Raw genomic sequence first — 21,919 nt, 5'->3', positions numbered from 1 at the left:
GTGTATTTTAAATTCTGTTTTCAAGCAGCATATTGTTCAGGGGTAATGGTCAATAATGAGCTCAATGTGGATTCTTACAGTAAATGATGTATTGTTATTGTTTATTTGTGAAAGAAAGCTGCAGCCAACTGACATTCTGAAGAGATCGCCGCATTAATCAAACGGTAATAATTGGATAAACTGTCCAGTGTGTTTGTGTCCATCGATCAAGCTTAAAAAAAATGCTTGAATCATTCAGAAGTGCAGAACTTCAAATAGAAGGTGTCAGAAGCAGTGTAGTTTCTGACGTCCTCTGAGACAAACCTAAGAGTCTTGGCTTCATAAATAAACTCCAGTGGACTTGTTGTGTTGCAGCTTCACTGTCAGTGAGAGACAGGTGGTCATTTGGACGTGGTGCGCGTCTCTCTCTGTCTCCGTGGAGCTTCAGCCTTCGTCTTAAAGCTGTCCCAGTAGGCGGAGTCTTCCTCTGTCAGGGGTGAGGCTGAGGCGATGAGGTCACTGAAAGACAGCAGTGTAAAAGTGGTGGGAGGAGGTAGGGATGAAGGAAGAGGCTGAGGAAAGACAAAGGAAGAGGAATATGTAGAATTATTTCATCATTTCATCTATTCAGCCTGAACATGGACAACTGTAAAACCTAATGAGTAAATACTGAACATATAAAATGAATTGTCCTTACAGCAACACATGGTTTGTCCGTAGGTCCGAGCGCTACGGCAACATGATGGTCAGCATCAAGCAAACTTTCCTGCAGAATCACACAATAAATTCATATTACAGTATATGATTAATATGTGTTAAATCAGATGTTTTCATCCTAAATTGAACCCAAAATGGGTTCAATTTGTACCCTATAAACACATTTTAAAAACGCACACTTCTCACTCACTGAAAATCCATTCCAGTCCGGTCAATGCAGTGTCCCAAGAAGAATAGCTGTGCAAACGTGTGTGTGTGTGTGTAGAGGAGAGTGTGTTACAAAATGGTGGAGATTACAAGAGTAGTTGTTATTATTTGTTACATCTCGCTGATAAGAGGAGAACAGTCTGTTTTGAATGCCTGTGTGTCCAATGTGTTTTTATTCTTCTGTATAAGGCCTGTGGGAGTGACACCAGAGGTCAGAGTTCAGCAGAAAAAAAAACAAACCTCTCATAGCTCTTAGATGAAGTCAATCAGCACACAGTGAGTCAGAGGACATGACCACGGTTGCTGCTGCTCATCTTCTCTCTCTCTCTCTGGTAAACCTCAGAGTCTCTGTGATAGAAACCGATGCACTCGAGGTGGGTTTCACCTCTTGAGGTCACTGCACTCATTCACTGATCACAAACACTTATGTGTGTCGCTGTTCCTATTGTTGACCTGTTGTCAGGGCGCTCTGGTGCACGTGTCTGCGTTATGACACAACCAAGGGTAAATAAACCTCCTTTTCTGAAGCCAACCGGGGTCTGATTTTTCAAAAATGCCAAGACGTGGGCTGTGAGCTGAGTGGGGGACAGAAGAAGAGGGAGGGACCAAGAAAGCCAATGGCAAAATCTGATAGCAGTAGCAGGTGTTTGACCAGAAAGGGAATTGGATAGACCGATTTTTATCTCAACATGTAAAATTTTCATTAAACTGTGAAGATTTGCACATGGATCGAAGAGATACTGATATACACTGGTTGACACCTGATAAAAGTGGTTTAGGGGTTTGGTTACACTTTAATTAGGCATCAAAATATATACAATAGAAATATTGTTTTTAAATCTCCAATCTGTACACATATTTAAACAAGAAATTACAAGAAATCTTTAGGTCAAACCTATTCATCAACTTCTCTGGAAAAGGCCAGATTTAAAGTTCCCGTGTGAAACCTTTATCGCCCCCAGTGGATTTCAAAGTCATTACCAAAACTCTCTCTCACACACACAAAAACAAACGAAAGTTACGAATGTAACTACGGTTCTATGAATCCTGGATGACCGCCAGAGGCGGTGCTTAAAGCACTGGATATCTCCACCTCGCGCATGCGCATTTCGAGTACCTAATATCAACATAGTCACTTGTGACCCTCCCCGTGACACCGGGAAGGCTATAACTTCCGGTGTCATCGGAGGCTCAGTTCCCAGAATCTTCTCGCGAGAACACAAGGATTCTGAGTGACTGGACGCTCTGGCGGTCATCCAGGATTCATAGAACCGTAGTTACATTCGTAACTTTCGTTCTATTTCATCCTTACTGACCGCCAGAGGCGGTGCTTAAAGCACTGGATGACTCATACCAACAAGGTCACAAAGAATCCGACACCCACCTCACTCATCAGAGACAGTAGAGCTCAGACGCAGGATCACATCCATCGGATGGGGAGCAGCGACGTTGACACGATAAAACCGTGCAAATGTGCCAGGCGACGTCCATGATGCCGCAGCACAGATTGACTCCAAGGGCACCCCTCTCAGCGCCGCCCATGATGTAGAGACACTTCTAGTGGAGTGGCACCTCACCCCGGATGGCGGGGGGCAGCCACTGGCCTTATAGGCTTGCATGATGGCATCGACAACCCAGTGGGACAGCCTCTGTTTGGAAAGTGCACAACCTCTGTTAGGGCCACTATGACACACAAACAGCTGCTCCGACCGCCGTATACCGGCCGTAGCAGCAACATAAGCCTCTAGTGCCCGGACCGGGCATAGCAGCTCCGACCTACCCTCCTCAGACAGGGAGCCAAAGCGTGCGAGCTGAATAGGCTGGTTGAGATGCGTACGTGAAAGCACCTTGGGCAGGAACGCCACATTCGGCCACAGGACCACACCTGAACCATCAGGGTTCCATCGCAGGCAGGTATCAGCCACTGACAGGGCATGTAACTCCCCGACCCTCTTCGCGGAGGTAATGGCGAGCAGAAAAGCAGCCTTCATAGAAAGCCATTTCAGCTCCACTTGGGTCAGAGGCTCAAAGGGAGGTGACCGCATGGCCTCCAGCACCAGGGGCAAGTCCCATGCTGGAGCCCTCAGGGTCCTTGGAGGACGCAGCCTCAGTGTCCCTTTAAGGAAGAGGGACACCAGTCTGTGGCACCCTACTGTAGAACCCTCGACCATTTCATGTCTGGAAGAAATAGCAGCTGTATAGACTCTCAAAGTGGAATGAGAACGACCACGATCCAGCAGAGACTGCAGAAACTCAAGAACAGTCGCCACAGAGCAACGCACTGGGTCTTCTGTCTTATCCCTGCACCAGTCAGAGAACAGCTTCCACCTGTTCTCATACTGAACCCGGGTAGATGGGGCCCTGGCGTTCAGAATAGTACCCCTGACTCCCACAGTACATTCCCTCAGTAGAGGGTCGGGCCCTGAAGCGGCCAAACCCAGAGCTGGAGGCGACCGGGATCCGGATGCCAAATCTGACCCCGCCGCTGCGAAAGGAGGTCCTTCCTGCAGGGGAGGCGCCATGGGGAGCTGCAGCAGAGGCTGCGCAGCAGTGGAAACCAGAGTCTCCCTGGCCAAAAGGGGGCCACCAGAAGGAGTCTGTGGCCCTGCAAAAGCACCCGCTGGAGCGTAGGAAGAATCAGGGGCAGTGGCGGGAAAGCATACAGTGGTCTCTGCGGCCAATCGTGAGCCAAAGCGTCCTGGCCGAGGGGGCTGGTCACCTCCATCCAGGAGAACCAGAGGGGGCAATGTGCCGACTCCGCCGAGGCGAAGAGGTCCACTTCCGCCCTGCCAAAAAGACCCCATATCATCTCCACCACCTGCGGGTGGAGCTGCCACTCCCCCGGTGGGAGCTTTTGTCGTGACAGAAAATCTGCGACCTGGTTCTGTTCCCCCGGAATGAAGACTGCTCGCAAACTGGCCAGGCGGGGATATGCCCAAGTCAACAGGCTCCGAGATAGCCGGAGTAGTTGTGCAGACCGGGTGCCCCCCTGGTGGTTGATCTGGGCAACTGTGGACCTGTTGTCCGATCGAACAAGCACATGTTTGCCTTCCAGTTGAGGCAGAAAGTGAACGAGTGCCAGTTGCACAGCTTGGAGCTCCAGTGTATTGATGTGCATGTGGTGCTGGGCCGGCCACCGACCCTGGACAGTCCTGCCCTGCCACACCGCGCCCCACCCCGAGAGGCAGGCGTCGGTTGTGACCACCTCCCGGCGGGATGGAATAGTTCCCATCGGTACGCCCATAGACAGAAACTCCCTCTGTCCCCATGGGGACAGAGAGAGGAGGCACCGCCGAGACACCCTGACCTTCCGGTAACCGTGCCACTTGGGGTCCAAGTGGAGGTTGTTCAGCCACATTTGAAGAGGGCGCAGAGACAGCAAGCCCAAGGGAACGACAGACGAAGCAGCGGTCAGCTTTCCCAAGAGCCGGAGGAACTGAATAAACGGCACCATCCTGCCAACCCTGAAGAGGGGGAGGCGGAGGAGGATATCGTCCACACGCCGAGGTGCCAGAGAGGCCATCATGGCTACCGAGTCCAGAACCATCCCCAAGTATATGACCCGTTGGGATGGGTCCAGGCTGCTTTTTTGAAAATTCACGTTCAGGCCCAGCCGGCCCACGTGCATAATTAGCCGGGCTGTATCCTGAGCCACCTGGGGTCGGGACGGTGCGCATACCAGCCAGTCGTCCAAATACGGCAGGACCTTCATGCCCTGCTTCTGCAGGGGTGCCAGAGCTGCTGCTACAACCCTGGTGAAAACTCTCGGGGAAAGGGAGAGACCAAAGGGAAGTACCCTGAACTGAAAATGCTGTCCGCGGAAGGCAAACCTGAGGAAGTGCCGGTGGTGCAATGCAATTGGGACATGGAAGTATGCGTCCCTCAGGTCGACAGTGGTGAACCACTCTCCCCTGGCAACCACACGAAGCGTGTCTGACACAGTCAGCATATGAAAAGGCAGAACCTTCAGGAACCTGTTGAGTCCCCTCAGGTCGAGAATGGGACGGAATCCGCCATCTTTCTTCGCCACAAGAAAGTACCTTGAGTAGAGCCCCCCGGGACGTAGCAGAGGGTCCACTGGTTCGATTGCGCCCTTGGCCAGGAGGGCAGACAACTCCTGACTTAGAGCTAAGGCCTTCGCCGGGTCGCTGACAACAGTCATATTGACCCGGCCGAAGGCTAGGGGCCGGCGTCGGAACTGCAATTCGTACCCCCGGGTCAAGGTGGAAACCACCCACGGGTCTGAAGTACAGGCAGCCCAGTAACTGAGCTGCTGATGGGAAAAACATCCGACGGCCGGCCCCGCACCCCTAGCGCCTGCCCCCCCGGCCTCCGGAGGCTCTGGGGGGACGGCGGATAGGCTGCGGCGCACGAGGCTGCCAAGACGGCAGGCGCTCAGGGGCCCGAAACCCGTCAGCAGGTTGCTGAGCAGGCCGCTGAGACCTCCGTAGGCCACCAGCAGGTGGCTGAGAGTGCTGCCGGGGAACAGCAGCGGGGCCCCTAGACCTGCTAGGAGTGGAGACTCTTCTGCGAAGGCCAGAAAGCCGCTGCCTGGTCTGCGTGGCCTGGGCCGCCCTCTCCAGTGCTTCCAAGGCAGCTGGGCCAAAAAGATCCCCTGGTTCCACTGGCACAGCACGAAGAACCTTCCTACATGATTCAGACAGGGGCGACTGAGCAAGCCAAACCTGGCGGCGAGTCTGGACAAGAGTGGACATTGTCCGTCCTAACTCTCTCGACATGAAAGCGAATGCCTGTAAAGAGGCATCGCTTAGACTCTGCAGTGAAGGATCCACTTGAGCCTGTTGCAGAGAGGTTGACAGGCTCAGCAGTAGATGGGAGAGGGAGTTCCCAATACGACCCATACGTGCTGCCGCATCATAGGCCTTCGAAAGAAGGTCGTCTGTGACCCTGCACTGTGGTCGGGGACATCTGGCATCCGGCCTCAAGGCCTCATCAGGAGCCAAAATGAGGGAGGCAATGGCTGGCTCAACGGACGGCATACGCCCCAGCCCAACCTGTGCTGCATCCTGCATGGCGGCTAAGGTTCGGGCATCTGAGGTTAAATGAGAAAGTGCCCTCGTGTCCCTCCAACAGGCATGAAGCTCCTTCAGGTATTCCCCTGAAGAAGGAACAGTGAAAGTGGTCGGGGCAGGGTTGCGCCTGAAGAAGGCGCTAGCCTGCGCCGAGTCAGTCTGCGGAACGTCAAGCTGTAGGCGAGCAAGAGCCATACGCATGATGGCCCCCATGGAAGTGTCTGCTGTCCCCTGCAGAGAGCTCTGAACCGAAGAGCAAGAGGCCTCCCCCAATGTGCGGGAGGCATCGTCCTCTGTAACAGCCTCATGGAAGAGACCGGATGAAGCGGCCAGTGATAAGGCATCATCAATCATAGGCGCATTCTCCGAGGGAGGGCCAGGCTGTAGCCCAGCCAGCACCCCAGTAGTCCCAGGCTGAAGGGCCAGGAGGAGCGACTTCATCTGCTCCATGTCAGCCGCCAAACCGTCCACCTTGGAGGACAGCCCGCCCCTCCCCTTTTTCTTGGGGGGGGCACCTACCACCGCAGCTCCCTCACGCCGACGCCGAGAACGGTCGGGTTGATGTGGGGGGAGACCGGTTAAGGTGGAAGGGTCGTCAGTCATCGCCCGCTCCATCTCCGCCACCCTAGCCACCTTTAGCCCCCAGGGCAGGAGGCCACAGTTCATGCAGGCGCTTTCAGTGAGGCCCTCCCTCAAATGCTCGAGACCGAGGCAAGGAGGGCAGTGGTCGTGACCGTCCTCGGGAACAAGAGGAGCCGCACAGGCGACACAAGGATGGGCCATCAAGAAGGCAGCCGAAGCAGCGTTGCTGGGAATGGGAGCGAACACACTGCCTACACGCAAACGCTGTCGCCAACAGAATATAACCAGGTTATAGCGTTACCGGGAGCGGGAACGAAAACACTACCGTCACCGGTATGGTCAAATAAATAAATAACGCGGTAGCCTAGCACCGCTAACGCAAATCAATATCTGCAACGAGTACTGGGAGCGGGAGCGAACACACTGCCTTCACCAGCAATCGGAGGTGACAAGTACAGTAAACAGGCGGAGCGCACACGCTGCCGCAAACAGAAATGACAGATTATAGCGTTACCGGGAGCGGGAGCGAAAACACTACTATCACCGGTAAGGTACAGACAAATAAATAATCAAAGCGGCAGTCTTAAACCGCTAATCTTCTGCAAAATCAATAACGCTACAAGCGCTGGGAGCGGGAGCGAACACACTGCCCTCACCAGCAATCGGAGGTGACAAAGTATAGAAACAGGCGGAGCGCAAACGCTGCCGCCAGCAGAAATAACAAATTATAGCGTTACCGGGAGCGGGAGCGAAAACACTACTATCACCGGTAAGGTAAAGACCAATTAAATAATTGAAGCGGTAGTATTAAACCGCTAACGCAAAATCAAAATGCTATGAGCGCTGGGAGCGGGCGAGCGAATACACCGCCGTCACCAATAACTACGGCGATAAAGCATATCAATCAGGCCGAGCGTGAGCGCTGCTGCCAATAGAAACAATAAATGATAGCGTTACTGGAGGCGGGAGCGAGAACACTACCGTCCCAGTAAGATACACAGAGCGGTGTTTTAGAACCGAGCAAGCTAACGGCTAACACACCAACTCGATAACCCAAACATTGAGAGCAATGAGGACAGCGAACGCTGGGAGAGGGCGCGAACACGCTGCCTTCGCCAACAAACACCGACACAGACCTGCTACTCTCTTCTGTCGTCAGGTTTCAGATGATCAGCTGGCCACAGCCTCTGGAGGACGGGTTCCCCGCGGCTCCGACTGTCGTCGCGAAGCTGCACGCGGCCAGCTGTAAACGAAGTTTTTCCTTTTTTTTTCTCAGCACAAAGTGCAAGACGGTACATGCGCAGCGAGAAGATTAAAGGAACTGAGCCTCCGATGACACCGGAAGTTATAGCCTTCCCGGTGTCACGGGGAGGGTCACAAGTGACTATGTTGATATTAGGTACTCGAAATGCGCATGCGCGAGGTGGAGATATCCAGTGCTTTAAGCACCGCCTCTGGCGGTCAGTAAGGATGAAATAGAACACATACCATTAATGTATCCTACATGCTGTACAGCATACAGTCACTTGTATTATTACGATTAACAATTTAAAGAGGACACACATATTGCCACCAACATGTGATCATCCATCCATGAAAATACAACAGCATTAGACCTCTAAGAAGGTGAGATAGCATTTTAGTAGTTACTTGCTAATCCCTCTGTCACTGGGCATGAAGGCAAGACATGGGAGGTGGAGTGAAGAAACATACAGGAGCAAGAAAGAGGAGGCAGGTAACTTAGAAGGAAGGAAGATGATGATAGAGAAGGGGATATTGGAGAAAACATCAAAGGGAGAAGTGGAGAGGAAGGTAGTCTCTGTAGGTCGAGGTGTTTCACTTACTGTCCGAAGTAATAAAACAGGGAGGAATCCACAGTATCACGGTTTCATACAGGCTGCCTCCAGCAACTACTAGGCATGCAATTATTCTGAAAACCTGTCAACAAGCGATTTATAAAACTGTCTTTCGACAATGTTCAGTCAGTAGCTAATTAAGATGCTTGCATTTCATGTTCTTTATCAGCAGATGGAATTGCCCCTAAATGTTCAAAGTAGTTTAAAATGTATTTTCCTCAATTACAGAGCTTCTTCTTGCCAATATACAATGAGGTTTTCACTTGTCCATTAAAACAGTAGATGGAAATATTTATAAGATTAAAGAAACTTGACGATTAAACATTAGAAAGAATAAAGAACCCAACTGAGCAATTTAATTGACATTATTAAATATATAAAAGTGCCCAGTGTCTTAAACAAGCTGTGCTATTAGAAAACACAAAAAATAAAACAGTTTGGCAGAATGCCTTATATATCTGGCAACGGATCAGTAAGAGAAAACAAAGCAGACATCTTTCAACAGACATGTTGCTGTTTTTCTTTGGGATGTGAACATGCCTACACTTTTTTTGTAAATGTATTCTCTGAACCATTGCATCCATATTTACTTTCTATTTGGCATCGAACAGAACGTGCAACAAAAATAGGACATCAAGACGTGTATTTATTTGGATGTTCTTCAAAAAGACTCACTTCAAATATCCAGTCCTCCTCCTCTTTCTCGTCGAGATGCATCCTGGTCTGACGCAGCACTTGGCTCTGTGTGACGGGTTCAGAGGACAGGTGAAACTCCACCCTCTGCAGGTTGAAGTCTAGACCTGTGCCAATGGCTTTGATGAAGCTTTCCTTCAGGGCCTTGGTGGAAAGGGAGCAAAATGAGATGAGTTACAAGCAGGAAAATAAACTGCAGGCCCATAAAGAAGAAAAAAAAAGATGCTATAATGTCTGACAAATCTGAGAGGAACAGCCTGTGGGCTTCATAAATCTGAGGCTCTCGTGACTTTTAGACCCCACTCTATTTTGGCTCAATACACAAAAACTTGAAACCACAACAGATGGGAATCTATGCATACATGAATAACAATGTGTCTATTAAAAAAAAGAAAAAAGAAAACCCGGATTGTATGTGTTTGTCTGTGTCTGGGCAAAACCACCCTTATTCCACAGCCAATGAGCCTCAATAACAGTATTACAAGGCTAATCGCTATGGCAACCATCGAGCTCTGCCATTAGTCAACAGTGTGCTGATGATATCAGAGCTTGATGTCTCTGTGCCACCCTCTCAATCTCACAACATCTTTACTTGGTACCACCATTGCTTTCGTTGTCCGTGTGTTTGTGTCTGTGTGTGTGTGTGAGACATATCTTGGAGAGGACACATTTGCTTGTTAGATTGAGACGCAAAGGGACAAGACAGACATGGAGAATAATGGGACTTGAGCAGAGTTCACACATGTCAACAACACACAAGTGTGTGAGTGTGTGTGTGTGTGTGTAAGGACTTTGGCAATGTTATGTCCCTCTACGTTTTCTTCAAAAGAGAAATAATAATAAATTTAAAAAAAGAACACCGACCGCAGGGCCTAGCAGCGATGCAATGTGACGACAAAGTACTATGGTTGCCGTGGTTACCCAGTGGCGGTAGAACGCAGCAAGCTGCTGTTGCTCCAAGCCAGCCGATTGGATGACGCTCCACTCGTGTGCAGTAAACTGACGAGTCATGATGCGGAAAAACTCTGGCACAGAGCTGCTACCTGGAGGGAGAGGAAAAGGGAAGGAGGGAAAGAAGGGAGAGAGAGAGGAAGATGGAGAAAGAAGGGAGATAAGATGAAGCCGGAGGAGGGTATCAGATGCAAAACATAAGATTTTCAAAGTGTTTCAAACCATGCATGTGTGCGCACACACACAAATCCAAATAATTGAACAAACAAATGGAAAGAGCATTTAACTCTAACAAATATTAGACAACAGTGATCCCTTGTGATCAATTTGGGAAATGCACACACAATACAAAACATGCCTTAAAACAAAATTTAACTTAAATGCCAGACATCTTCCCACAGCCGACCTCACTCTCAAAGACTAGCCATTAACTATTGCCCTGTGTCTGCAGATACTGTATATTTTTATTAGTGCTGTATCAGCTGTTGACCTCAGTATTTACCTGGCATGGTGTTCTTCATGATATCCACTCCCACCTGGAACCCCTGCTCTGCAGCGAGTACAGCGTAGTCACCCTGGTGGGAAAGGTTGAAGCTCCAGGCCTCACCTGAATCTGAACCAACCTTGGCAGAGAAAGCAAGAAGGGAGTTCAGAGACACTGAAATTGTAAATATTTCTACAAATTAAAGATGAAAACAACCCAATAACAATCACATTGTACTTCATAACCACAACATTAATAACTTATTTAACCTAGAATTGGTTCTGATGATACTTTCATTTCCAAATACAAGAATTAGAATCATAAATGCGTGTGATTCTTATTAAAATAAGCATATTACACAAAAAGGAAGAACCTGTCTCTGCCCTTGTGCAGATGGACATTTACAGTTAATCCACTGTGTTTCTGATGACTCCATTTCAAAAATACTAAGAAAGACTCTTGGCTAATTTTATTATTCAAGTGCTGAAGGCACATTAACAAATGAATTCGAAAAAAAACCCCCAAAAAACAAAACACAAGTAAACCCAAGTTTGCCCAATTTTGCCCAGAGTATTTTGTATTAATAACATTTTTTATAATTATAACTTTATTATAATTTATATATAGCGGCCTTCTAGGTGCTCTAATACACACACACTGCATTGAAGTGACAAAACAAAAAGTTAATGTTCTGCTGCTTATAAATCCTAAACAATGTTACTGATGTACTCAATAACTATGTGTCCCTTCCTAACTCTTCCTGTATTTGCAGTAACAAAGCACCAGTGAAAGAGAAGTGGCAGCATCATACAGTGAGGAAGACTGCTACAATGTAATAATGTTTGACGATGAACCTTCAGTGGAGCTGCCAGGTAAGGCTTCCCTTTGGCAGACCTCTCCAGTCTGATCTCTGACCAGGGAATCCCTGTCCTTTCACAGACAAACTTCCTGAGCAATAACCTGCCGGCCTGATGAGGAAACAAACACGGACAGAATATTACCATAACATCTCATGATGAGTGGACAATGAATGATGTCACATTTATCCTGACCAAAGAATTGCAATTCATGATATTGTTGTGAAATGTAAACTCTGCTTACGCATAATCTACCTTAATTTAGTACATATGCACAGGCTTTCAGAAAGATTTCTGTTTATATATATATATTTTTTAGAAAAGTTACTTAAAGGTGCCATAAATTCGAAATACCGAGGTCTTTCAGGTTTCGTTTTCTGACGTAACTGGCAACTCGTGGTTGCTCGGCAGCTGAGACTCTACTGACTGCAATGATTGGTAGACGGCGGTAGGTGGCGCCACATGCCAAAACATGATTTCAAAACATAAACATGATTTTCAGTCTGCAAAATATTTTTTTTAATGCAAATATTTTGGCTGTACTGTTGTTGTTGGTGAGTTCAGTTTGTTATATGAACATTATTCCTGAGTCTCTGTGACATATAAGGAGGATTTTATGGCCATTTGCGTTAGATTTATTACATAATGCACCTTTAACTGAATTGTTGCTGCTGCTGTTACAAAAAAGGGAACAAATGTTTAGTATGTGCATAGCGCAAACACACTTTAAAACATAATACTTCAATATTTTTAAGACATGGCAGTGTTTAACATGTGTTTGTTATATTCTGTCCATTGAAAATGTTTAAAACCTAAACATAGGTTCCTTCACATTTTGATTAAGTGCAAAAATCATCTAATTTCAGCATGACAATTTATGATGTTAATTAATGATCATGATTATTTGTTTGTTCAGCCCTTCTCACATCAACAAAGTGTTACAGATGTTGTAACGTTACAAAAACATGAACAAATAACAGTACGCTAGCAAAACGTATTGTTTTAAAACGACTGTAGGGTGCTTTAGCTTACATTGTATACTGCAACATCTCTAATGAGAGGAAGTCTGGTGTTAGTTTGACAGAAAGTTGACAGTCGTACTCACCATGGCTGACTTGGCATCCTTGGTAAATACAAACTGTCCTATCCTGTCCTTCTCCTCTCTCTGGATGCAGCGAGCCGCGAACAGCCACTCACACCTGCTCGGTGTCCACGACCCGCAGCGAAAAGCCCACCGAACAGAGCCCTGCATGTCCTCAGTCCCGTGGACTCACCTACGACTGTACACAGACACTCGTGGAGCTAACGTTAGCATCGCGCGTTAGCATTTAGAAGTTTGAACGAGCACCAAAAGCCAGGAAAAGTTGTAGCTCACATGTTCAGTGTTCCACAGGGTGTGGAAACAGCAACACTGAAGTCAGAACTTTTCATAAAACAACAGTTAACGCAGACACGGGGTTTGCATTTTGAATGTGACAGCGTTGAACAACACATGACCGAAGGAGCCCGGCGAGAGTGATTGTCGTCAGAAGTGGGCGCGGTGGAAAATTGACCAATAGGAGCCGTCGACTGACGACCCCTTCAAATGTTCTCAGGAATTTAGACAATCACTACAAGTCGAGGTTGAAAGGAATACTGTAACTACATGTGACATTCTACACTTGGCTAAAATAGACAGGAGAATACGAGGTATTATTGATAAACTTTTGAATTACGGTACTCAAAAGTACCACTTAGCATAGAGCCACTGAATAAATGTAGGCGACCACATTGTATCGTTGTTATATTCCAAAGAAATAGAAACACTTCTACAACTCATACTGCTGCCACCACCACCACCACCACCACCACCACCACCACTACTACTAGCTTGCTTTCCCCCAAATAGCGTAATGCATTTATCTGCAAAAGCTGATCACGGAAAACATCAAATTTCCTGGGGCTCCATGAACGCAGCATAAAATTGCCTTTCTCCGATTTTGTTTTGATTGCGGTACATTTGTGAGCTCAAGGTGAGTTGTTTTCACAATATATCACAGATTACGCGTCAGTGGAGGTGCAGGGAACACACGGGGCAACGTTACATTTATAATCGCTGGATTTACAATGTATTGTGCTCGTCCGGTGAGAAAAATAAGAACATCACATCATGTTTTAATTAGACATAATAGAGGAAACACACGGTGGGGAAATAACCCAGAAGCACATATTACACACATTTTTAGTCTACATCTGGGCTTATAAAGAGGAATGCAGGTTTTAAATGCTACATTTACTTGAAATCTATGCATTCACGTGGAGTGAATATTTACACTTTGTCATAAAATGTATTAGACATTGTGAGTTGCTAAATCAGAGAAATTACTGCTGGTTAGAGAATAGCTATTTATATTTACTACATGTGCAGCTTATAAATCAACCGTGTAATGAACAAGTATTTAGTTAATTAATTAGTTAACTAATCTACTAACCTTTCCTAAAATAACTAGTCTCTCTGTGGCACTGTGCACTGTGTTGTAACTACCTGTAAAATTGGAGAGCCATTTTGGCTGCATATCTACCTGTGTAAACTCACCTGGCAGTGTTCCAGTCCAGTTATGAGTATAACATTTCATAATAGATTACTGTAGGCACAAAAAATGCAAACACCTCCTTTGATAAAAAAAAGAAAAAAAAAAGAAGGTGTTAGATAATTTACTCTTCCAGGAAACATGCTGTTGAAACCACAGAGGAATGAGCAACTCATGAGAATAGTTGTGCTTTGGAAAGAAAAGCTACAGGAAGCTGCATTATTTACAACCGTAATCCTCAATTCTCTTCACCTGAGATTTACCATTGATTTACTCTCACCTGTCTGCCTTTGTGGCCTTGCCCCCCCCACCCCCCCTCCTATTTTCTTTTAATACATTCTTACTCTCTTACCTTTGTTTTCCCTCAGTTATCTCTCCTCCTCGTCTCTCTGTTTTGCTCTTTGTATTTCTGGGGTTTTCTGGCCCCTCGTTTCTGCCAAGCTGGATTTCCTGCAGGTGAAACATCTGAAGAGGAAGAGGAAGAGCAACTACAGTGTGAGAGAAACACAGACTCTCATCAGGGAGATCCACAAGAGGAGGGATGTGTTGTTCTCCAGACAGCAGGTGTGGATTTTTCACTCATCATTTATAATATGTCATTCTAGTCTATTAGAAATTCACAATTAAAACCATATTTTCACATAAGTCAGGTTTATACTGTGTATTGGTCTGTGTATTGGTCCCCCCTAGGTTTCTCCTGTGGTTTATATGGAAAGTTTTCCCTGCTAACGTTCTCCTGATGTTAGTTTTTGGTTGCACATTTGGTCCCCAGAATGTTCCTCTAACACTACATTGTCATAACCTTCGTACAACCTTTATAGATCATTCTCCTTTGGTTCCCAGAAGGTTCCCCTAACGTTACTTTGTCACAACATCCATACAACCTTTAGAGAACGTTCTCTAACCGCCAGTTGTCCTGTATATGACATGCTGTACATCCACAACTTCACTCTACATGAATTGTACACACACTACGCCAACACCTGTTACAAGTGTAATGGTAAAAATAATCAAATAATTGGATTCTCTTCTTCTCTGTATCTGAACAGAACACAGCCATTAATGAGCTGAAGAGACAGTCGTGGGAGGAAGTGGCACGAGGTGTCAACTCACTGGGGGAGGGCGAGCTACGTACTGCTGCTGAGGTCCGTATGTATTTCAAATCACAGTTGTATCATATAAAAAAATGTTTTGTGAATATTATACAAAAGTAGAAGCACTCAGAGAGCACAGACCTCCGCCAGGGCAACTCAGCCCCCCACAAAGTAGCAATAAAAATAGTGATAGCGTCTACGCATCACGGCCAAAATTTAATCCCTTGTTCCTGGAGCCATTGCGGACATTTCCTGAAATTTTCATCCAAATCCGTTTCTATCCGATTCAATAAGACAGAATATTAACCAGAACAAAAATAAGAATGATGTTTCTTATATGTACTGGGTATCTGTCAACAATTAAGCATTGGATTAGACCAGGGGTCTCAAACTGGCGGCCCGGGGGCCACATGCGGCCCCATAATCGATTACATGCGGCCCCCACTTAATATCATGTTAAAATGAAAACATGGCCCACGACCTCACCGTCTTTTAAACACAGTGTGTAACTGAGGCACAGCTGCCAGCGAGGTGATAGAATATAATATATGTTTGCTAGCAATGTTTTTTAATAACAGGAATAATAAGACATTTGGTCATAATTATACCATTATTAAATGTGTCATATACAACATTGGTTCTCAAAGTGTGGCCCGGGGGCCAATGGCGGCCCACAGAAACATTTCTGGCGGCCCGCAATGAATTACAGTTGATAGTTTTAAGCTTGTTAAATGTTTACTGGGCATTACTGGATACAGACCAATAAGTGTAAACTGTAGAACTGCAATCTGGTCATTAAAATAATTACAAATGGGATTTCTTTCTGTTTTTTTTCCTTTGGCGGCCCTCAGTCCAACGTTGGGTTCTTAAATTGGCCCTCAGGTATCAAAACTTTGAGAACCCCTGATATACAACATTCAATTACATATAGAAATACGCTTGTTAGGGCCCGAGCCACGAATGGCAGTGGCTGAAATGGCTCCTGGTACGAATTTTAATTAGGTGCCTGCACCGCAATGCATTTAGGGCCTCAACTCTAGTAGAACTAGAGTTCAGGCCTAAATGCATTGCGGAGCAAGCATCTCTTATAATCCTACGCGTTTCTTCTTCTTGATATTATTCCTCTTCCGCCAAAAGTTTGCCGCGTAACTCGTCCCGCAGCTTTGAGAAAACCCTGACACAAGTTATATCAAAACGTGCGGTTTGACCGGGAATCGTGTGCTATGACTTTTATAAGGGTTTCGCGTAACCATGGCGACAAAAATCGCGAAAAACCCTTAACGAGTTCCACATAGACATGAATGGGAAACGGACGGCAAAAGTCGACAAACCAAGCCCGCTTTGGAGCCTCACAGTGTCGTCATACTTTAACGTAGAAACGTGATTATAACTTTAAAGGGGTCACAAGACTTGGGACTTTTATCACCTAAGTCACGGTTTCGATACATATTACGGTTTTTCCACAATCGCAGTTTAAGTTTTGCAAAAAAATGTTACGTTTTTAATTTTAATAATGGGTGTGTATTGCGTGCGTGGGCGGTAGCTAGAGTGTACACTGTAGTGAGAAGTAGAACATTATTCACTCAAAATCTCCAAACAAACTCCTCTCCTGCCCACAATTTCCAACTTAAACAGACATTTTTTACATCGAAATGTTGCTATGGTTGTTGGCTAACCCTGTGTGTTGTTTTTATTTTCATACAACTTGCGGTTTTTCTTCAAATCACCTAATTGCGCAGAGAGTTCCGGTCAACGTCCCCATCGACTGCCATGTTAAAAATTTAGATTTGGACTTTTTGAAAAGTCAAGTTCAGGACATTTTAAAACTGTCATTACTCGATCAATTCTCACCCGTTTCTTACGAAATTAAATGTGGACGCTGCTCAGAGCCTTGTGACACTCACAAACCAAGAATTTTACCTCTATCATTTACCGTTCATGAGATATGACAACTTTAAAAGGGCCCGTTTTCTCTGTTGTCTGAGGTTTTCGACAGAGACACAGGTGCGTGTGTGCGTGAGGTAAGGAGGAGGAGGAGGAGGAGGAGGGGGAGGGGCTGGGGGGGCTTGTCAGTCTCCAACTATCTAAATGTACTTCTCCACCACAAACTTTGACACTCAACTCCTCCCACAGTTTTGGGAAAAACCCCACACATCCTATATCAAAATGTGCGGTTTGATCGGGAAAGGTGTGCTATGACTTTTCTAAGTGTTTCGAGTAACCATGGCGACAAAAATCCCCAAAAACTGTGCAACCATTTCCACATACACATACATGAGAAATGGTCAACAACATGATCAGGACCCAGTCCACTTTAGAACATCACAGTGTCGTCATACTTTAACGAAGAGACCTCAAACTTTATATGTGAGACCAGAAACCCGTCCTGAACATGTCTGCAGAAGATGAACTCACTACAGGAAGTGGAACACCCGAAACAGGAAGTTAAATGTAACGTTGCCATACATTGACCGATCTGCACGAAACATCATATGTAAGACAAGGGACCCGTCCTGAACATGTTTAGGGACACGCCCTTGACCCAACAGGAAGTCGGCCATTTAAAACGGCAAGTGCCCGCATATTTGCTGTACAACTTTACCAGCAAATGTCCTGCACGCGACGACACATGCCGGAAGCTGCAGGCACCATCGAAATTACGCCGGCGGAATTTTCTAGTTACAATTGTCCACACTATTAATGATGTAATTTAAAATAAATGTCTGTTTTTGATATTAATACATTCAGTGTGCATCATAAATAGTATTATTAAGTATACATGTGATATCATGATACAATATTGTGAACAGTTGGTTTTTTTCCCACTCTTTGTTCTCTAGGCCCGTCCCCTCTTGACCACAATAGATACGCATTGGCCCCCAGGTCATTTGAGTTTGAGACCCCTGGATTAGAGTCAGTGGGTCATGTTAAATGGACGAATTTCACAGAAAATGGTCATCGATTAAAGATTCACTCAACTGTCATTTAATCTGAGTATTGGCTCATATGATACTGACTGCTCTTTGTTCTCCTCCTAATCTTGTAATTGCTGTTTTCTTTCCTCCACAGGTGAAGCGACGTTACCTGGATTGCCGTGCCCTGATGAAGAGAAAGCACCTTCAGTCTGACTTCTCTCTCTCCTCCTCCTCCTCCTCATCCGTGGCCCTCAAGACCGAGTACGATCACTCCTCCCCTGAGCATGAGTCAGCATCTCTGGGGTCTGGGTACGACCAGCTGCTGGACCTCTCCGGCTTCCCAAAGGACTGTCACTGTGACTGGCCGGAGCTGGTGGCTCTCAGCAGTCAAGCGATGATGGCACCGCCGGACATGAAGATGGAAGACAATGTCAGTGAATACAGAGTAAGACACACTGTGTTTCCTGTGAGTAGAACAACAACATAAGACGGCAGTTTTGTCCTTACACCACATATTCTCCCCCCCGTAGGTTAGTTGTTCTGATTCAACCTTCGAGTTTATTAAATCAATTTATATGCAAATGAAGGAGGCACAGTTGTTTCCTTAAACACCTTCATGCCTTTGGATACAGAGCTCTTGTTTATGTTACTCCTGTTATTAAATTACAAGCAGCCTATATTGACATTTTAACATTCGCTAATGTGTTAAATTGCTTAATGGATGTCCTCGTCAGCAGAGGTAGTTATATTAAATATAACACAGTCATTATGAACACGTTATATAGCTCAAGTGGCTCTTGTGAATGCAGTCTTTTGATTGGACTCACAAACTGTAGATTCACTAGGTTCAGATCCACAATCAGGATTAAGTTTAAACTTAATATTTAACGTTCTCCTTCTTTGATATTTGTACGGCTGTTCCCCTCCGTATTGTTGCATCACCCACTCCTTGTTCCCAATTTACTCTGATGTGCCATTTCCATTTAAATGTTAATTTCTTTGTGAATGCATTAAGATCAGAAAATGTCTTAACTTTAGCATTTCCTCTATATTCACTAGACTATGAATGCCGCCACTAAAATATCATATGATCATTAATATCGGCATGATACTAATGATTATCACACACACTGTGTGAGGACGACAAGACTTAACATTTTCTAGGAATTGTTCCACACCCCCTCCTCGTTTTACGCAAAGCTAACATCAGGAAGTTGTTAGCTTAGCTGTTAGCTAAGAGTGTAGGGAGCTGACCTTGACATTTGCAAGAAATATTAACATGTACAGTATATATTTTTGGGGTAATATGTAACATTAACTACATTAATTGGAAAACATATTAAGAAGTAAAACATCATAGTAATAGAACAAGACTATTCGATTCCAAACTCAGTTGGGCCGCATTTTGAAACCAAGTCATTTAACTGGGCTAGACATTTACTGCAGCCAGTAAGCAGCAGGTGAGGACACAATTAAAAACTAAAAGAAAATTCAAAAAGTGCATTTAAAATTATAATAAACTAGCATTAGAACTAGCAAATAGAATTATTTATGTCAGGGCGTCAAACTCATTTTCACTGAGGGCCACATCAGCATAATGGTTATTGGTGATTTGGTCCTATACAAATAAAACTGAATTGACTTGACTTAACTCTGAGTGCTCATGGTGCACCTATGGTAAATTGCTGTGGTAATAATACACAGTGCCTTATATGGACATCCTGGGTGTGTGTGTGTTTATTCAGGCTTTACAGAATGCATTTTTTCATCTCCTAGCTAAGTGAATGTTGAACCGTTAGGTATTTCAAATTTCAAAAGTTATATCTGATTTACATTTTTTCTCAGGTGTGTTTATATAGTTGGTGATTGTCATTTTTTGATTGTCTAGATTGTGTTGAAAAAAAGGCACTATATTGCACATTCGCCTCTGTACTCTACTGTACATTTTAACATAGTAATGGAAGAAAAAAGCAGCCTAAATGCTCTGTGTTGATAATGCCACCCCTCTCATTCTAGTTGCATGGTGATGTTGGAGATGAAGAAGGAGAAATAGACGAAGATGATCTTCCCTCCCTCCTCAGTGACATCGAGTCTCGTGGTGAGGGCCATGTGAGTGATGTTTATTCACACAACAACGTTGGCACGCTCAGCTCCTCCAAGACTCCGACCTCCACCACCAACAGAGACCTGCCGCCGGCTGCTGGCCTGATGGGAATGCCCTCTCATGCTCTGGGAGGATTCACCAACGGCGAAATCGTGGGCACCGAGTTTCTGGCTGCCGTTGAGAAACAGCGACTGGAGCTGGAGAAGCAGCGGCTGGCCGTGGAAACCGAACGCCTTGGCGTGGAGAAAGAGCGGCTGGCGGTGGAAAAGGAGCGACTTCGCCAGACAGAGGTCGAGAGGGAGCGACTGCAGCTGGAGAGGGAGAGGTTACAGGTAGAACGGGAGAGGCTGAGGCTTTTGCTGCGCAGTCAGTCAGAGTTTGTCGACTCCTCTTTTAACCTGCTGTCACAGCAAGGCCCGCCGTCGTCCTCCATGCCCTCCTCGTCCTGCACTCATGACGGACAGTGTGAGAGGGAGAAGAAAGGTGAGCGGTGGATGAGCGTCATGGATCTGGAGAAAGAGAGAATGAAACTGGAGAAGGAGAGACTGCAGCTGGAGAAAGAGAGACTGCAGTTCTTCAAATTTGAATCAGGCCGACTGAAGATAGAGAGAGAGCGCCTCCAGGTGGAGAAGGAGAGAATGCAGTTGCACAAAGATCACTCGAGTCACTGAGGCTGATGAGAGAGAGAATAAATCAGATATTCATTTGCTTCTGGGGTGTTTTTAATGCAACAGCAACTGCTCTTTGATCAACTCTATTTCTTACGCACACATTTCCCTTAAGCGGGTGTGTGTGACGTCAACGATTATTACTGAAGAACATTTGGCCAAAGAGAAGACAGAGTTAGAGGGGTGATATATTTATAACCATCATGCTAAAGAAGTGCCTTATGTTGTCTTCATTAAAAGCATAAAAGATGCCATGACAACAAATATATTGGATTTGCGTGTTACACACAGCTGTTCAATGGCTGAAGATATAACATAGTTGAAGCATTTTCCCGAAATACACTCATGCACAAAAGGTGCAGTGTAGATACATAAATGCAACATATTATAGAAAATGTTATATATAAGAGAAAGGGATCATAGATCCATAAATCCAGTATTTGGGCGCTTATCTATATAATTAAGCTTCTAGCATTAAAATAACAAAACTCACAAATGTACAAAGATCTTTATGCTTTATATGTTTTAATGTCAGGTTCTTGTTGTTTCAAATTTAATTGAAGTGGGAATGCTTTTCGATCAATACTGTATATCATAGCTGTTTCCCACAGTAGCCAGTTAAAGAATTAGTGTTTTCTTGTGACATTCATAATTGTTTAATTCTGTTAAAGAGTCTCAGCAGGTCATGGCGGTTTGACAGTGAAGACCCTAAAACTGAAGCAGCTAATTATTTCATTAGTGACACTGATGCTGTTCCTGTTGTGACATGTGAGAAAATCCCTTCTGTGGAGAGAGAAAAAAAAGAGAGAGAGGCCCATTTAAGTTTGACGTTTAGATTTGTGGACACAGAGGAGAGTCTGAAGATCTGTGGTGAGCTGCTGCTGCTGGATGTTGTATGAGGACACGCTGGGTCAAAATATTACTGAATGATGGTATTTTCCTCCCCTTGTATTTTAAACATATAATATGTGCTATAAACATACTGGCTAATGGAAACTGAGGCCTAATTCAACTGCTATACACAATATTCCCTGAAGAACATTATTACTTTTCATAGATTTGTTCTGAGCTAACAACCATTTGTCTTTTTATCAACTCATGACCTGATCAACTGCCCAATTTAGTTATTTTCTTCTGGATTATACATTTTATCGTTGATTTACATGAATATGTGTACATACATTTTTATATTATATATTTCAAACTGGC

General features: G+C 45.3%; 2 protein-coding genes across 2 annotated transcripts; one reads left to right on the top strand and one right to left on the bottom strand.

Annotated features, from left to right (window-relative positions):
• Positions 1–323: 323 nt before the first annotated feature.
• On the bottom strand, positions 324–12,703 carry aasdhppt (aminoadipate-semialdehyde dehydrogenase-phosphopantetheinyl transferase). Its single transcript, XM_083886719.1, has 7 exons — positions 12,465–12,703; positions 11,357–11,470; positions 10,521–10,641; positions 9,989–10,110; positions 9,050–9,211; positions 677–745; positions 324–551 (listed from the first exon to the last, which is right to left on the bottom strand). The coding sequence occupies exons 1-7, from the start codon at positions 12,609–12,611 to the stop codon at positions 381–383; spliced, it is 906 nt and encodes a 301-aa protein (XP_083742845.1). The 5' UTR covers positions 12,612–12,703; the 3' UTR covers positions 324–380.
• Positions 12,704–13,785: 1,082 nt separating this feature from the next.
• On the top strand, positions 13,786–20,868 carry msantd4 (Myb/SANT-like DNA-binding domain containing 4 with coiled-coils; the record flags this gene model as incomplete). Its single annotated transcript, XM_083886932.1, has 5 exons — positions 13,786–13,793; positions 14,298–14,493; positions 14,979–15,074; positions 18,093–18,383; positions 19,955–20,868. The coding sequence occupies 5 exons, from the start codon at positions 13,786–13,788 to the stop codon at positions 20,711–20,713; spliced, it is 1,350 nt and encodes a 449-aa protein (XP_083743058.1). The 3' UTR covers positions 20,714–20,868.
• Between the last annotated feature and the right edge of the window lie 1,051 nt (positions 20,869–21,919).

The sequence above is a fragment of the Microchirus variegatus genome (assembly GCF_963457635.1).
Source record: "Microchirus variegatus genome assembly, chromosome: 3".
NCBI classification, from domain to species: domain Eukaryota; kingdom Metazoa; phylum Chordata; class Actinopteri; order Pleuronectiformes; family Soleidae; genus Microchirus; species Microchirus variegatus.
The sequence above is the reverse complement of the archived record's forward strand: the minus strand, read 5'-3'. Positions and strand labels throughout refer to the sequence as shown.

Bases quoted from the DNA above. Each gene is read 5' to 3' on its own strand.
- aasdhppt (XM_083886719.1), bottom strand. From the start codon at position 12,611: ATGCAGGGCTCTGTTCGGTGGGCTTTTCGCTGCGGGTCGTGGACACCG. The intron at 746-9,049 runs GTGAGTCTTTTT...GTGATTCTGCAG, and splicing joins AGGAGGACTGGATATTTGAA to GAAAGTTTGCTTGATGCTGA. The intron at 552-676 runs GTAAGGACAATT...GTCTTTCCTCAG, and splicing joins CGGACAAACCATGTGTTGCT to CCTCTTCCTTCATCCCTACC.